The 18,002-nt window shown below is 44.8% G+C and overlaps 1 protein-coding gene across 2 annotated transcripts in view; it reads right to left on the bottom strand.

The window, feature by feature from the left end:
• Positions 1 to 4,862: 4,862 nt before the first annotated feature.
• VWDE (von Willebrand factor D and EGF domains) overlaps positions 4,863 to 18,002 on the bottom strand; it is a 64,276-nt gene continuing 51,136 nt past the window's right edge. For both annotated transcript variants that reach the window (XM_069959347.1, XM_069959348.1), the window contains 10 exons: positions 17,456 to 17,551; positions 17,271 to 17,366; positions 15,789 to 15,884; positions 14,195 to 14,290; positions 14,011 to 14,106; positions 8,099 to 8,194; positions 7,853 to 7,948; positions 6,469 to 6,564; positions 6,274 to 6,377; positions 4,863 to 5,301 (listed from right to left, as the gene is read on the bottom strand). In XM_069959347.1, the coding sequence (XP_069815448.1) occupies positions 5,287 to 5,301; positions 6,274 to 6,377; positions 6,469 to 6,564; positions 7,853 to 7,948; positions 8,099 to 8,194; positions 14,011 to 14,106; positions 14,195 to 14,290; positions 15,789 to 15,884; positions 17,271 to 17,366; positions 17,456 to 17,551 (887 nt within the window). In that variant the 3' untranslated portion in view covers positions 4,863 to 5,286. The remainder of the gene's footprint in view (positions 5,302 to 6,273; positions 6,378 to 6,468; positions 6,565 to 7,852; positions 7,949 to 8,098; positions 8,195 to 14,010; positions 14,107 to 14,194; positions 14,291 to 15,788; positions 15,885 to 17,270; positions 17,367 to 17,455; positions 17,552 to 18,002) is intronic.

The following is an 18,002-nucleotide window of genomic DNA, read 5'->3' as shown; positions in this document are numbered from 1 at the left end:
AAAGTGTGCACTCGTCTGTGAGTTGCACCGAGTGTGTCTGTATTGCCTGCTCTAGGTGATCATTGGCTTGATGTACTACGAGTCCCAGCATGCTCTGTCTACTCACTATACTAGTGTCTGTGCTTCAGCAAGCTGAACACATTGGGGAGGAGCTAATAGACACCTTTTTGAGTTAGATATGTTCTGTTAGTAAGTGTATCTAACGTATAATGTTGTGGTTGAAGATCCAAGACTGTTGCCAATGTGCCATACAGACAATGTAGCAAGCAGAGTTGTTTTATAGTGGAGCGAGTACACATTAGGCTGTAACCGTCAGGGAGCATAAAATGCTGCTGCAACTGTGTAAACTCTGCAGCAGCTTCAGAGATGGCAATGTAGCACCCTGCCATAAGGACAGACCATTCTACTACGAAAGAAACTAGAAGAGAGAAATATTAGTCAAAAGTAAGCCCTCGGGGGCGGAGCTAAAAAACAAGTTGTCCCTCCCCTGAGGACTAACTTTTTAATACTGAGCCCCCAGTCTTCCTTTTGCTTTCATGTCTGCAGCATAGCTAATACCAGAAGCAGAAATGAAATGTTGGTATTGAGTTTAAGGGGGGAGAAGAAGTAGGGGAAGAATGAGGGCGCCCTGGTAGTTTTTTCCATATATAGAGCAAATTGAGGTTTTACAACAGGATAAGTTTAGTCTTTATGATTTCTACTATTGGGGGTAACAAATCTAAACTGTAGGATCCATGCTTTAAACTTTGCTCTTAAGGTCCCTAAGTCTTTAGGACAAATTCCAGCAACATCCACAGCCACTTAGCCCAGTGGTTCCCTACTCTGTAATGCCCATCAACTTAAAGGGGTACTCCGGCGAAGATCTTTCTTTCAAATCAACTTGAATCAGAAAGCTATATAGAGTTGTAATTTATTTCTATTTAAAAATCTCCATTCTTCCAGTACTTATCAGCTGCTGTATGTCCTGCAGGAAGTGGTATATTCTCTCCAGTCTGACACAGTGCTCTGCTGTCACATCTGTCCATGTCAGGAACTGTCCTGAGCAGGAGAGATTTTCTATGGGGATTTGCTGCTGCTCTGGACAGTTCCTGACATGGACAGAGGTGGCAGCAGAGAGCACTGTGTCAGACTGGAGAGAATACACCACTTCCTGCAGGACATACAGCAGCTGATAAGTACTGGAAGACTGGAGATTTTTAAATAGAAGTAATTTATGAATCAGTATATATTTCTAAAACCAGTTGATTTGAAAGAAAAAAAGATTTTGCTTCGGTCCCCCTTTAATATGTAAGTCTATAGGCTCCTCCTCCTTTTCTTGTAGATGGATCTCTGCTTCCAGACCTCTACCATCATATGATTGAGTGAGTATCTCGCCTCCATTTTCTCAGACCGTTAAAATACTGGTGTCCATTGTTTTTGCACTAACTTTTTTTTTTTAGCGCTAACTTTTTGTTTTTGCACTAACTTTTTTTTTTTTAGCGCCTTTCCAAGATGTCTTTTGAAGTGTTAAAGGGAGGCTTTACTTTTGTGTATAGTTGCACTAGCTACATGGAGTATATAGGTGGGGTCCACAATCTCTTCTAAGCCTTGAAACACATGACATTTCACTTCTGTCCTCTAGATGGCGATATCACTATAACACCGCACCACCTGGTTACAATGTATCTTTATAACTAAAGCCAATATGTCTCCTCCCTGTCAGGAATAATGCAGTCCTGCTTGTGTCCTGGTATTTTCAGGACTGTTTTATAGATGGAAGGGAGAGTCTTTACAGGTTATGTGTAACGTTCAGCCAATCATAGGACTAAGTTTCCCGTGATTGGGAACAAATCTGCACATGACCATTATAGAGGAACAGCATGAAGGCATGTACAGCCTAGAAGCGTTGCCCTTTAAAGGGGTACTCAGCTATTTTTTTTTCTTTCAAATCAGCAGGTAACAAAAAGTTAGGAAGATTTGTAATTTAAAAAAAAATTTCAGTCTTCCAGTACTTATCATCTGCTGTATGTTCTGCAGGAGGTGGTGTATTCTCTCTAGTCTGACACACTGCTGCCACCTCTGTCCATGTCAGGAACTGTCCAAAGCAGTAGCAAATCCCCATAGAAAACCTCTCCTGCTCTGGACAGTTCCTGACATGGACAGAGGTGGCAGCAGAGAGCACTGTGTCAGACTGGAAAAAATACTTCTTGCAGGGCAAACAGCAGCTGATAAGTACCGGAAGACTTGAGTTTCTTTTAAAAGCAAGTTATATAGATTTGTAATTCTACTCCTGAAACGAGTTTATTTGAAAGAAAAAAAAAATCGAAAGAAAAGTTCCCCTTTAAATGATGCTGTCAATAATTGAAGGATTTTATTTATTTTATTTCAATAATCTAGAATGGTCACGTGAAGGAAGTACTCTACACTAGGATCTATTTCCATGCTATACAAAACACTTAGCTTTACCTTTTTGGAATAAAAAAAAAAAAAATTTTTTTTTTTCCTTTAGTGTTTTTGATTATCAGTGAATTGAAGTCCCTTTTAAATGGAGACACCGCCTTTATTTTTAGAAAAATCTGATTACTAAAGCATCTTTAGATGACAATCAGGTGTGGTTGCTGCCAACCTGCTTATTGTTCCTAGTGCCAATCCTGTCTGGTTGCTAGGCAGTCTACTCCCTAGCAACCAGTCTTTTATGTGGCTTAGCAACCAGTCTTCAGATTACTCAGGCCTTGCAGTCTCTGAATTGAAGCTAAATTGAGGACAGGAAAAGCCAAGGAGGCTCAGCAGGACTCACCCCGTGGCTTACCGAATCTCTTACTGCCCCATTCACTATATTTTTGTAAAAATAAATTTTGACGACGATTCCCTTTAAGAAACATGGCTGCTACGGACGAACTGTACGTTATTTTAGTATTTAGTGAAGGATCATTGTATATGAAGGACTGAACGCCCAGATTTATTTTCTCTGTAAATAGCCTGATCCCGGCACACCTGGTGGATCACATGACTCGTGTATTACGTCATCAATTATTTAACAACACTAATGAGCTTTGTGTGTTTGGTAATTGCCGTTCTGTTTCTATGGCACAAATAAAGATTGTTGAAAAGTGACATCTGGCTGCTGCAAAGTTTGTGGGTGGGGGATCCAGCCTGTGGCTCCTATGGGGAGGGGGAGTCCAGTCCTGCTTATCCCATCCCAGTTACTATTGGGTACTGAGAAGCTAAGCCCCTCCCATGAGGAGCTGCAGACAAGGTGGGAGGGGCACAGACAGGGGCGGTCTTGTCATTTCTGGGGCCCCAAGCGAAGTTATGTCTGGGCCCCCCCCCCTTCCAAAACAATAGACCGCTGTGTGTTGCCCCCAGTAGTATATACCCCTTGTGCGCTACCGCCAGTAATATATACTCCTTGTGTGCTGTCCCCAATAGTATATACCCCTTGTTTGCTTCCCCCAGTAGTATATAGACCCCTGTGTGTTCCCCCAGTTATATATAGCCCCCTGTGTGCTCCCCCAGAAGTATATAGACCTCCTGTGTGCTGCCCCAGTTGTATATAGACCCCCTGGGTGCTCCCCCACTAGTATATAGGCCCCCTGTGTGCTCCCTCAGGGGTATTTAGCCCCCCTGTGTGCTCCTTCACTTGGATATAGACCTCCTGTGTGCTCCCCCACTTGGATATAGACCCCCTGTGTGCTCCTCCAGTCAGGGGCATAACTACCACTGTAGCAGCCAGAGCGGCTGCTATGGGGCCTGTCCTACCAGGGGGCCCGGTGGCCAACTCCTGCAATACACTGGGCCCCCTGAACTGTCATACTTTTGCTGCCCCCAGTAGTAAATAGAACCCTCTGTGAAGCCCCAGTAGTCTATAGCCCCCCTGTGTGCTCCCCTCATTTATATAGACCCCCGTTGTGCGCTCCCCCAGTTAAACAGACCCCTTTGTGCTCCCCCTCGCATATAGTATATAACACAATAAAACAAACACTCACCTGGGTCCGGGCGTCTCCTCTTCTCTTCACTCTTGTGGCCGCAGGAAGGGTTTTCCCTGCGGTCACAAGAGGCCGCACTCCCCTTGTCCTGGCGCACATGCTGCCATCTGAACTGTAACTATGAGCGCTCATAGTTACATGCAGCAGCACTGACAGGGCGGGAGACATTGGCTCCCTTCCTGTCAGTCACTCTTGTGGCCGCAGGAAAGGTTTTCCCTGCGGTCACAAGTGGCAGCTTTGTCCTTGTGGACAGAGGTGGAAAGATTACACCACTTCCTGCAGGACATACAGCAGCTGATAAGTACTGGAAGACTGGAGATTTTTCTTTTTTTAATAGAAGTAATTTACAAACCTGTATAATAATCTGATAGAAATGATTTACCGCTGGAGTACCCCTTTAAGAAAACAGTCGCCCATCCATGTAATGCCATAACTATAAACTACCAGCTACCCATAAAACACTTGGTAACAACTTTATAATAACTTTATAATAACTTTATTTGTCCAGGACAAGAACGGACAAGGTTTGGATAAAAAACAAAACAGAACATTTATTATATCTTTCCCATGAAATTATATACATCTTCTCCATACACCAGGCTCATTTCCTAATGGATTGCGGTAGAAAAATATACACAGAACCAAAGGAGCCCAAATCTAGTGCTATTTTACCCAAAAAGAATGTGCACGTGTAGCAGAGCTGAGTATGTTAGATGGCAAAAGTTATCATTATCTGATGTGGTTTTACATAGGACTGCAAATACACCTGTGTAGTAGAGCATCGATGGGGAACCTTCGGCCCTCCAGCTGTTGCAAAACTACAATCCCCATCATGCCTGGACAGCCAAAGCTTCGCTTTGGCTGTCCAGGCATAATGGGGATTGTAGTTTTGCAACAGCTGGAGGGCTGAAGGTTCCCCATTGCTGTAGTAGAGCAAAGAGTCATGACCAGGTATGACAGGATAGCCTCAGTGTATGAGATGCCGCGCTCAGCTCTGCTACATCTGCACCTGATCCCTTTTTCCAGCTGCATCTTTATACATTTACATGTGAGCCGGCTTCTCAGCTATGGAAATGCCCATTTATATATATAGATAAATAAAGGAATGGCCGTTCTCTATCTTAGGACTGTCCCTATGATACAACGTCCGCTCTGCGCTGCGCTCCTGAATATAATGTCCTCCTCCCCCCGAGCGTCTTCATCCTCTGCGCCTTCTCGCTGTGTGAGCTTCTCATATCCCGTGTTCTTATAGTTCTGTGGTCGACTAGTAACGTCTGAGCTTGTCATATCGCTCCTCTGTGATCTCCATAAGTAGATGGACTTATCCTCGAAGACCCTTAAAGAGATGTAAGAGTAATAATAAACGTACACAGAACATAGAGGTACTACAAGTCACAGTATAATCTAGTAATAATAAACAATATAATACTGAGGTACTACAAGTCACAGCATAACCTAGTAATATATATTATAACACTGAGGTACTACAAGTCACAGCATACACTAGTAATAAAAATGTACAGTAGAACACTAAAAGTCAAAGTGTATCCTAGTAAGGAATAAATATACAGTGGAACACTGAAGTACTACAAGTCCTAGAATAACCCAGACATCCTACATCTATACATGGTCTCCTCCAGGTTCCCCCTCTTAGTATTTCCCATTTACCTCATCACATATTTGTACCCTTAAAGTGATTACCCAACTAGCGAATCTTCATCTTAAAGGGGTACTTCCACGAAAATCTTTTTCTTTTAAATGAACTGGTGTCAGAAAGTTATACAGATTTGTAATTTACTTCAATTTAAAAATCCCAAGTCTTCCAGTACTTATCAGCTGCTGTATGCTCTGCATGAAGTGGTTTATTCTTTACAGTCTGACACAGTGCTCTCTGCTGCCACCTCTGTCCATGTCAGGAACTGTCCAGAGCAGGAGAGGTTATCTATGGGGATTTGCTGCTGCTCTGGACAGTTCCTGACATGGACAGAGGTGGCAGCAGAGAGCACTGTATCAGACTGGAGAGAATACACCACTTCCTGCAGGACATACAGCATCTGATAAGTACTGGAAGACTGGAGATTTTTAAATTGAAGTAAATTACAAATCTGTATAACTTTCTGACACCAGTTCATTTGAAAAAGTTGCCCCTTTAATTCCTGAGCTGAGCTGGAGTCACTGGTTATGGAGCAGAGCTGCAGGGTAAAGCAGGGGGGGGGGGATACAGAGATCTCTTGTTCTATTGTTCTATTGCATGTTCCATGCTGGATAGTAAACCAGTAAGCAGACGTGATGGGACCCCTTCTCTTACCTGTAATCTGTGGGCACAGGTGGCTCCGGTGTAGCCGGGGCGGCAGGAACACACATTGGGGGCCGCACAGCGCCCTCCATATAAACACTTGTAATTGCAGACGGCTGAATAAACAGCAAAAACACATTAAAAGGAGAAACTTGTATTTTTTCCAGAACATTCTGAACATGTAAACGGGGGGGGGGGATGACTTACGTGTCTGGCACTGAGCCCCTTCCCATTCGGCCGGGCACTGACAGGTATTCGGGCCGATACAGTCGCCCCCGTTCCGGCACTTCTGCAGACAGATTGCTGGGGGGCAGGAAAAGGTGATTGATCAGCTAAATAGACTTCTTATAAACTCCCAGTATACAGAATACAAGGGAGGGGTTCTCCTTATATACAGAATACAAGGGAGGGGTTCTCCTTATATACAGAATACAAGGGAGGTGTTCTCCTTATATACAGGATATACAGGATGGACTGTGTAAGAGGAATGGTCTGCACCAGCCATAGTGGTCTCACCAGCCCTTGACTGCAGTAGTAGTGCCTGAGCCGCCAGCATTAGGGGTAGAGATGAGCAAAAATTTGGGTTTACACAAATCTGAACCATTAGCATTTGAATCCCACTGCCTGGAGAAGGAGGATACTGCCCTAAGACTGTCTAGAGAAGGTGGATGCAGCCCGAGGGCTGCCTGGAGAAGGTGGATGCAGTCCAAGGACTGTTCAGCAGCCCCAGCTAATCAAATGCCGAACCCGGTTTGCTCATCTCTAGCAGAGATAGGAGTCCCTGCTCCTGTACAGCCATAGGTTGTACCCATGTATTTCACCTGAGTACAACCTATGGCTGTACAGGAGCAGGGACTCCTATCTCTGCTAGAGATGAGCAAACCGGGTTCGGCATTTGATTAGCTGGGGCTGCTGAACTTGGATAAAGCTCTAAGGTTGTCTGGAAAACATGGATACAGCCAATGACTATATCCATGATTTCCACATAGCCTTAGGGCCCTACTCCACCGGACGATTATCGTTTGCATAATCGTTAACGATTAACGATCTCAAAGGACCGCTATTGCGAAACACCTTAAAACGTTCACTCATTTCCATGGAACGATAATCGTTAATAATGATCGTAATTGCGATCGTTTTTTCTTCGCTATTTATTCGCTATTGTGTTCGTATCTATTGCGAACGACCGAACGACGTCTTATTCAATGCGAACGATTTGCGAACGAGCAACGATAAAAATAGGTCCAGGTCTTATAAAGCGATCAACGATTTCTCGTTCGATCGTTAATCGTTAACTGCATTTCAACCGAACGATTATCGTTTAGATTCGAACGATTTAACGATAATCTGAACGATAATCGTCCGGTGGAATAGGGCCCTTAGGGCTTTATCCAGCTTCAGCAGCCACCGCTAATCAAATGCCGAAAGTTCAGGTTCGGATGGACTCCAGCATGCTCCAGGTTCGCTCATCTCTAGTCCCTGCTCCAGTACTTACTGAAGGCTCAGGCACCTGCTGTATATGTGTATAATATATTACTACACACCGTATTCTATATTATGGACCTGCTATAATATACGGAGAGGCTCTTACGTGTGCTGCATCGCTTCCCCTTCCAGCCTGACGGACAGGAACAGATATTGGGCCCCACACATTTCCCTCCATTCATACAGGTGGGATCACAGACACCTGGGAAGGAAAGAGTCAATTCCCACGTTACAAGGAGGCAACACAGCGACAAATTCTCAGACAATCTACATTGTTTCCTCCATGTACTGATCCCGGATTGCTGTCAGTGAATGGAGGATCATGTGACCATAGTATATCGGGTTCACTTACTGGTCTGACATCTTTTCCCAGTGTAGCCTTCAGGACAACTGCAGATGTTATTCCTCATGCACTGACCCCCATTCTTACAGGAAGGACTGCAGATTGCTGGGAAATAGTAACAGGATTATTATACGGGTTACATACAGAATTATAGTACACGCAAAGTCCTGTACCGATCCTGCATTACATCCGGTATTATACTCCAGAGCTGCACTCGCTATTCTGCTGGTGCGGTCACTGTGTACATACATTACATTACTGATCCTGTACAGATCCTGAGTTACATCCTGTATTATACTCCAGAGCTGCACTCGCTATTCTGCTGGTGGGGTCACTGTGTACATACATTACATTACTGATCCTGAGTTACATCCTGTATTATACTCCAGAGCTGCACTCACTATTCTGCTGGTGGGGTCACTGTGTACATACATTACTGATCCTGAGTTACATCCGGTATTATACTCCAGAGCTGCACTCAATATTCTGCTGGTAGGGTCACTGTGTACATACATTACTGATCCTGAGTCACATCCTGCATTATACTCCAGAGCTGCACTCACTATTCTGCTGGTGGGGTCACCAGGGGCTGGCTGGCAAATTTTAGCCCGGGGGGCAAGTACACAGCACTGGCCCATGAGTAGCAGGCTGGCAGCCCATCCTTAAAGGACCACTCTGGCCTCTTACCTCTTACCTATAACATCTTCGGTCCTTCCAGTCATTTGTGACCAAATATCCTACTGTGCCCTGTGAAAGGGTCAGAACTCACTTTCCTGTATAAGTCTATGGGGCGGCTCAGTGATGACACAGAACGGTCCCATAGACAGATGCTAGGAAAGCTGGGTGACCTACTGAGTACAAGATGCTGGAAAGCTGGGTGACCTCCATCATACTGAGTATAAGATGCTGGGAAAGCTGGGTGACCTCCATGATACTGAGTATAAGATGCTGTGAAAGCTGGGTGACCTCCATTATACTGAGTATAGGATGGTGGGAAAGCTGGGTGACCTCCATGATACTGAGTATAAGATGCTGTGAAAGCTGGGTGACCTCCATTATACTGAGTATAGGATGGTGGGAAAGCTGGGTGACCTCTATCATACTGAGTATAAGATGGTGGGAAAGCTGGGTGACCTCCATGATACTGAGTATAAGATGCTGTGAAAGCTGGGTGACCTCCATTATACTGAGCATAGGATGGTGGGAAAGCTGGGTGACCCCCGTCATACTGAGTATAAGATGGTGGGAAAGCTGGGTAACCTCCATCATACTGACTACAAGATACTGGGAAAGCTGTGTGACCTCCATCATATTTAGTATAAGATGCTGGGAAAGCTGGGTGACCTCCATCCTACTGAGTATAAGATGGTGGAAAAGCTGGTGACCCCCATAATACTGTGTACAAGATGCTGGAAAGCTGGGTGACCTCCATCATACTAAGTATAAGATGGTGGAAAAGCTGGTGACCCCCATAAAACTGTGTACAAGATGCTGGAAGGCTGGGTGACCTCCATCATACTGAGTATAAGATGGTGGGAAAGCTGGGTGACCTCCATCATTCTGAGTATAAGATGGTGGGAAAGCTGGGTGACCTCCATCATTCTGAGTATAAGATGGTGGGAAAGCTGGGTGACCTCCATCATACTGAGTACAAGATGGTGGGAAAGCTGGGTGACCTCCATTATACTGAGGATAAGATGGTGGGAAAGCTGGGTGACCTCCATTATACTGACTACTACGCAAGATGCTGGGAAAGCTGGGGTTTCTGTATTTTTACAATAGTTTATATCACTCGATGTACTTCTGTATATATGTCTCCTCTATGTACTCCTGTGTAGGTCTCCTCTTGTATATATGTATCATCTATATACTTCTGTATATACGTCTCCTCTATGTACTGCTGTATATATGTATCCTCTATGTCCTCCTGTATATATGCCTCCTCTATGTACTCCTGTATATCTATGTATACTCTATGTACTCTTGTATATATATATATATGTATCCTCTATGTACTACTGTATATATGCCTCCCCCTGTATATATGTATCCTCTATGTACTGCTGTATATATGCCTCCCCCTGTATATATGTATCCTCTATGTACTGCTGTATACATGTATCCTCTATTTACTGCTGTATATATGTATCCACTATGTACTCCTGTATATATGTATCCTCTATGCCCTCCTGTATATATGTATCCTCTATGTAGCAGGGACACATGCAGGCAGGGGCATTTCCGGATAAGCGAGGGGGGGGGGGGGTAGCGGGACACATGGTGCCTCCATCTAGGTAGAGTGTAGTAGTGGAGGTATAGTGGATAATGGGTGTAGTAGTACAGGTAAAGATGAGGGGTGAGGTAGTACAGGTATAGATATGGGGGGTATTAGTAATACTGATGAGGGGGATTAGTAGTACAGGTATAGATGTGGGCTGTAGTAGTACAGGTATAGATGAGGGGTGTAGTAGAAGTAGTAGTAGTAGTACAGGTAAAGATGAGGGGTGTAGTAGGAATAAAGGTATAGATGAGAGGTGACAGGGGCATACTGGGGGAAACTGGGGCAGCTGGGGATGACTGGGAGAGCTGGGGGTGTACGGGGCAAACTGGGGGGTGAGTGGGGCAGCTGGGGGTGACTGAGGGGGACTGGGGCAAACTGGGGTTGACTTAAGCGGGACTGGGGCAGTTGGAGTTGACTGAATGAGGACTAGGGCAGACTGGGGGTGACTGAAGGGGGACTGGGGCAGACTGGGGGTGACTGAAGGGGGACTGGGGCAGACTTGGGCGACTGAGGGGGGACTGGGCAGACTGTGGATGACTGAGAGGAACTGGGGCAGACTGGGGTGACTGAGGGGGACTGGGCAGACTGTGGATGACTGGGGGGAACGGGGATGACTCTAGGGGGACTGGGGCAGCTGGGGGTGACAGAGGGGGACTGAGGCAGACTGGGGGTGACTCTAGAGGGATTGGGCAGCTGGGGGTGATTGGGGCAGGAGTGCACATAACCCTCCTCCTCTCACCCCGGCACACAGGTTCCCCTCCCGGCCACACGTGCAGGTCCCCGGTCTCTGAAGCAGGCCACAGGGACTGTAGAGGTGATAGCGTCACTGCCATTACTGGAGCTGTACAGCGGGATCGGGGGATGCAGATCCCGCTGTTCAGCTCCAGGACCCGAAGCAACGTTATCACCACTACAGTCCCTGCAGCCTCCTCCAGAGACCGGGGACCTGCACGTGTGGCCGGGAGGGGAGCAGGACGTGATATGTATAGCTGGGGTAGGTCAGTCACGGCTCTGTTAGGCGGACTGCCGACCGCCCTGCACCTCACCTCCGGCCCAACACTCCACGCACCGCCGCCCGCCATGCACCTCACCTCCACGCCGCCTGCTTGACCTGCACCTCTTGCCCGGCCGCCAACCCGTCACTCTACGCTGCTCCACCTGCAATGATTTTTTGTGAAAATTGAATTTACGGTTTTAATCGAAATTGATTCTAACCTTCTGGGCAAATTAATTTGATTAATCGCCCAGCCCTAACTCCTCTGTATGTATGTATCCTCTATGCACCCCTGTATATATGTCTCCTCCTGTATATATGTATCCTCTGTATGTCTCCTCCTGTATATATGTATCCTCTATGCACCCCTGTATATATGTCTCCTCCTGTATATATGTATCCTCTGTATGTCTCCTCCTGTATATATGTCTCCTCCTGTATGTATGTATCCTCTATGTACCCCTGTATATATGTCTCCTCCTGTATATATGTATCCTTTGTATGTCTCCTCCTGTATATATGTCTCCTCCTGTATATATGTATCCTCTGTATGTCTCCTCCTGTATGTATGTATCCTCTATGTACCCCTGTATATATGTCTCCTCCTGTATATATGTATCCTCTGTATGTCTCCTCCTGTATGTATGTATCCTCTATGTACCCCTGTATATATGTCTCCTCCTGTATATATGTATCCTCTGTATGTCTCCTCCTGTATATATGTCTCCTCCTGTATGTATGTATCCTCTATGTACCCCTGTATATATGTCTCCTGCTGTATATATGTATCCTCTGTATGTCTCCTCCTGTATATATGTCTCCTCCTGTATATATGTATCCTCTATGTACCCCTGGTAAAGTCCAAGGTTGGAACAGCGGAACCTCCCAGGGATGCACAGTCTCCGTCAGGTGGGCCCACACCTGATACTCAATAGCGAAAAAGAAATGGTGTGGAGACAGCATCCATCCAGTGAAAAAATATTTTTACTTTATTTTAAGCCATTGCATATAAAAAGATTACCGACGTTTCGGCTCTAACACTCCTAAGGCCTTTCTCAAGTGTTAGAGCCGAATCGTCGGTAATCTTTTTATATGCAATGGCTTAAAATAAAGTAAAAATATTTTTTCACTGGATGGATGCTGTCTCCACACCATTTCTTTTTCTCTATGTACCCCTGTATATGTCTCCTCCTGTATATATGTATCCTATATGTACCCCTGTATATATGTATCCTCCTGTACATATGTATCCTCTATGTACCCCTGTATATATGCTTCCTCCTGTATATATGTATCCTCTATGTACCCCTCTGTATGTCTCCTCCTGTATATATGTATCCTCTATATACTCCTCAGTATGTCTCCTCTTGTATATATGTATCCTCTATATACTCCTCTGTATGTCTCCTCCTGTACATATGTATCCTCTATGTACCCCTCTATATGTCTCCTCCTGTGTAGGTCTCCTGTATATATGTATCCTCCTGTATATATGTATCCTCCTGTGTAGGTCTCCTGTATATATGTATCCTCCTGTATATATGTCTCCTCCTGTATATATGTATCCTCCTGTGTAGGTCTCCTGTATATATGTATCCTCCTGTATATATGTCTCCTCCTGTATATATGTATCCTCTATATACTCCTCAGTATGTCTCCTCTTGTATATATGTATCCTCTATATACTCCTCTGTATGTCTCCTCCTGTATATATGTATCCTCCTGTGTAGGTCTCCTGTATATATGTATCCTCCTGTGTAGGTCTCCTGTATATATGTATCCTCCTGTATATATGTATCCTCCTATATATATGTATCCTCCTGTGTATATGTATCCTCTATGTCAGGGAGGGGGAACCTTGGCTCTTCAGCTGTTGCAAAACTACAACTCCCATCATCCATGGACAGCCTATGGCTCTCCAGCTATGATGGGAGTTGTAGTTTTGCAGCAGCTGGAGGGCCTTGGTTCCCTCCCCCTGCCCTATGGCCTGCTGTGTAGATCTCCTCCTGTGTAGGTACCTTGCTTGCTGCAGACACCATCTTCTCTGTCTTCAGGCTCTTCTAGCCCAGACACAGGAGAACCAGCTGGGAGGAGAGAGCGGCCTCTGGTGGCCGGAGGAAGATACTGCGTACAGCAGTTTGCTTTTTACCATAAGCCTCTTAGGCTTATAGAAAGCATAGTGGCCATACAGGGGGCGGGGCTTACCGGCATGGGGGCGGGGCTTCAGCGGCCGCTTCCATCACAGTCCGGATCCACCACAGCCACAGGTAAATATGACTGAAGAGGGCGGGGCTGTAAGCAGGGGAGGCACTGAGGACTCCAGCCAGCTGTCAGCAGCCATGCGGCCCTGACAACTGGGGGAAGACCGGCCCGGGGGGCATATGCCCCCCTGCCCCCCGGCCCAGCCCGCCCCTGGGGGTCACTGTGTACATACATTACATTACTGATCCTGTACTGATCCTGAGTTACATCCTGCATTATACTCCAGAGCTGCACTCACTATTCTGCTGGTGGGGTCACTGTGTACATACATTACATTACTGATCCTGAGTTACATCCTGTATTATACTCCAGAGCTGCACTCACTATTCTGCTGGTGGGGTCACTGTGTATATACATTACATTATTACAGCTGCTGCTTCTCACCATTCTGACACTGAGCTCCATAAAACCCGTTCGGACATTGGCAGATATTGGCCCTCAGGCAGCTTCCCCCATTCAGGCACACAGGCTGGCACACCGCTAGGAAAGAATCCAATGTACAATCCACATATTAATGAATACAGAGTCATAGGGGCGGAGCCAAACAGTGCCCAAGCATTCCACTTACCTGTACCACAGGTGGGTCCACTCCAGCCAGGCTTGCACTTGCACACATCAGGGGCCACACATTCCCCTCCGTTTTCACAGTGCTTGTTGCACACCACTATCAGGGAAACACAAAAACACTATATATATATATATATATATATATATATATATATATATATATATATATATATATATATATCCATCCATCTAGCTGGCACTGAGCACTTCACATGCAGCGGCCACTAGAGGGCAAATGTGGTATTACACGCCTCCCAATAAAATGAGGGGATGACCATCTATTTTTTGGTCCACCTTTAAGGGAAACTCTCTTTCCAATGATTTCCTGGTCTGGAGGCTGAAGGACATGTCGCAGATATCATAACAGACAGCGCTCTGCAGTTTGGACATCTTAGATTTATGAGGGTTTGTTTTTTGCCGGGTCAGTTATATTTTTCAGTGATACCATGTAACATTTCGAGACACCTCAACCCCCTTCCCCTTCCCGGTCAGTATTATAGCGGCAATAGCAAATATATATAATAGTTTACTACTGTTACTTTTCGCCATCATCTATGTACACCCATGTACTGTAAGGGCTCGTTTTTTGTGGTGTTGTGTAGTTTTTATTTATTTGATGATAACTTTTTGGGGTAGAGGTGGCTTTTTGATAATTTTTCAATCCTTGTTATATGGGGTCCAATAAGGCAAAACAAAAACCTCAGTTCTGGCATTTTGACACTTTTGTGAAGAGCTTTATATTTTAATGTTTTTGACAGTTTTTTTTATATAATTTTTTAAAGGAGTACTCCAGAAAAAAAATATTTCCAGTCAACTGGTGTCAGAATGTTATTTAGATCTGTAATTAACTTCTATTTAAGGATCTCCAGTTTTCAATTACTTATCAGCTGCTGTATGTCCTGCAGGAAGTGGTGTATTCTTTCCAGTCTGACACAGTGCTCTCTGCTGCCACCTCTGTCCATGTCAGGAACTGTCCAGAGCAGCAGTAAATTCCCATAGAAAACCTTTCCTGCTCTGGACAGTTCCTGACATGGACAGAGGTGGCAGCAGAGAGCACTGTGTCAGACTGGAAAGAATACACCACTTCCTGCAGGACATACAGCAGCTGATAAGTACTGAAAGACATAGAGATTTTAAAATAGAATTCATTTACATATCTGTATAACTTTCTGACACCAGTTGATTTGAAAGAACTATTTTAATTGGAATACCCCTTTAAATCTATGGGAGTTAACAGCCGGCATCAGACACATCTCCCATCCCGGCCATCAGCTGGGCGGGTATCTGCTGTACTAGACCGTCCTGACTGGCTGTGCATGGAGCTTAGCTCCCTGCTCTGATGTTTGATGTATGAATTGTCACAAAGGAGCTAATAAAAATAATAATAACTCACACACTCCCCCTAGTGGTGACATCAGGCAGCCAGAATTTGATCTAACTACTATGAGAAGATGAACAGCAGCTTTGGAGCTCTATAATAGAAGACAAGGTTTGTGACCTCTATAAAGCTATAGTATAAATTACTCCGCACAAGAACCTATAAAGTAAAAAAAAAAAACTTTCCAAAAAGTATAATAAGTCATGATAAGTCTTACTTGTTTCACAACGGGGTCCAACAAAACCAAACGGACAAGAGCAGACGTTCCTGGCCTGACAGACTCCTCCATGTTCACAGGGTGGATGACAGAAAGCTGCAAATAGTAATAATATACAGTGACTATAATGCAGACACTGAGAATGTCTGCTGTCTGGGATTGCAGTACCACTAACAACCAGCAGGTGGCTGTGTTCTCTGTAGCAATGGTGAGTGAATGGTGCAAACCTCCCAGTTGCTCTTGATTGAGAAGTCACTAAAACGGAGCTTTGCTAATGAACTTTAATAAACGTTATTCGTGCAGTGACTGGGCTTGTGGTTAAGATGGGCAGGTGTAACGCTGCGTTTACACGAATCGATAATAATAATATTTATTTGTATAGCGCCAACAGATTCTGCAACACATAATTCGCCCAAATGATCATTTAACGATTTTGAAGCAACAATTTGGTTCTTATAACGATCAGCGTTTAGACAAATAGATCGTTAGAAAAATCGTTAGAAAATTCAGAAGAAAAATCGTTATTGCGATCGTTTTAAGATCGCTAAAGCCCATCTCTCACATGGGGTGAATCTTTGAAAGACTCTTTACACGAAGCGATCTGCAAATTTTTTAGCGAACGACCAACGACGATTTGAGAATGAACGATTTTTCGCTTGTTGCTTGTTGGCTGTGTTTACACGAGCCGATTATCGCTCAAATGAAATCGTTATAGCGACAATTTGAACGATAATCGTTCCGTGTAAAGTAGTAGGAATTAATAAGGGGTACTCTTGCGAAAAATATTTTCTTTTAAATCAGCTGGTGCTAGAAAGTGCCAGAAATTTGTAATTTACTTATAATTAAAAAATCACCAGTCTTCTAGTACTTATCAGCTGCTGTATGTCCTGCAGGAAATGATGTATATCTTCCAGTCTGACACAGTGCTCTCTGCTGCCCCCTCTGTCCATGTCAGGAACTGTCCAAAGCAGTAGCAAATCCCCATAGAAAACGTCTCCTGCTCTGGACAGTTCCTGACATGGACAGAGGTGGCAGCAGAGAGCACTGTGTCAGACTGGAAACAATACACCACTTCCTGCAGGACATCCAGCAGCTGATAAGTACTGGAAGACTGAAGATTTTTAAATAGAAGTAAATTACAAATCTCTGGCACTTTCTCACACCTGTTGATCTGAAAGAAAACATTTTTCACTTGAGCATCTCTTTAAGGTTTTTTTGTGTACTCGCCCTTTAAAATGGTTATAACTGTGTATTGCTACAGAAAGTTGGTGGAGAGAAGCAGAAAGACCATGTAAGTCTCCTTATTCTATAGCAATAGTGAAAAAAATTGGTGCATTCCGTTAATAAATGTTGCTCTAGCTCTCCTGTATTGTGATATTACCAATAGCGGACTCAGCTCTGCTACATCTGTGTAGGGAAATGTTACATTGAGTGTCATCAGATGAGCCGGGATGCTACAGTCTGGTGGGTGTGGATAGTTACCTTCTTCACAGGTGGTCCCTCCGTAGCCGGGCGCACACTCGCACACGTTGGGGCGCACACACTTCCCACGGTTCCTGCAGTCCGGCCGGCACACAGCTGCACAAGATCAGCTCTCATTAGAAGGAAGCTCAACGTTCTCAGCTGTAAACATTTACTGGGACAAATGACTGTGTGCGGCCGCTTACCCGCCTGACAGTTGTATCCAGAGAAGCCCGGCTTACATTTACAAACATTCGGGGCCGTGCATTCCATATTTCTTCCGCATGGATGGCGACAAATTGCTGCGTTACGGAAAAATAATTAATGGGCAAATTAACGTTATACTAACAGAAGGCAGACGCCTGGACGAGAGGAGAAACACTGGAAACAACATAGTGGTGAATGGAATTCTTAAAGGATTACAGCTCCTTATTAAATACTGCTTTATTCCAAAAAATAGCCACTAGGGGGCAGCAAAGAGCTAGTATTGTGTAAGTTTGTCTTCAGTTTGCTCCCCCTAGTGGTAGTTTCATGTTGCACAAATTTATACTCCTCGGGACAGGCTGTCAATATCTGATCGGTGGGGAAACCCTGTCTTAAAAGCTGATTGAAGGGGAGGGGGGGTAATGCACTAATGGGAGAGCTGCAATACCAGGTATGGCCACTATTATATATATGGAGCTATGCCTGGTAGGAAGGGAAACGGTCACATCATTCACACAAGACCATTAGGAGCACTGCCCTGTTCCCATA

Source organism: Dendropsophus ebraccatus, chromosome 2 (genome assembly GCF_027789765.1).
Source record: "Dendropsophus ebraccatus isolate aDenEbr1 chromosome 2, aDenEbr1.pat, whole genome shotgun sequence".
Taxonomy (NCBI): domain Eukaryota; kingdom Metazoa; phylum Chordata; class Amphibia; order Anura; family Hylidae; genus Dendropsophus; species Dendropsophus ebraccatus.
The sequence above is the reverse complement of the archived record's forward strand: the minus strand, read 5'-3'. Positions and strand labels throughout refer to the sequence as shown.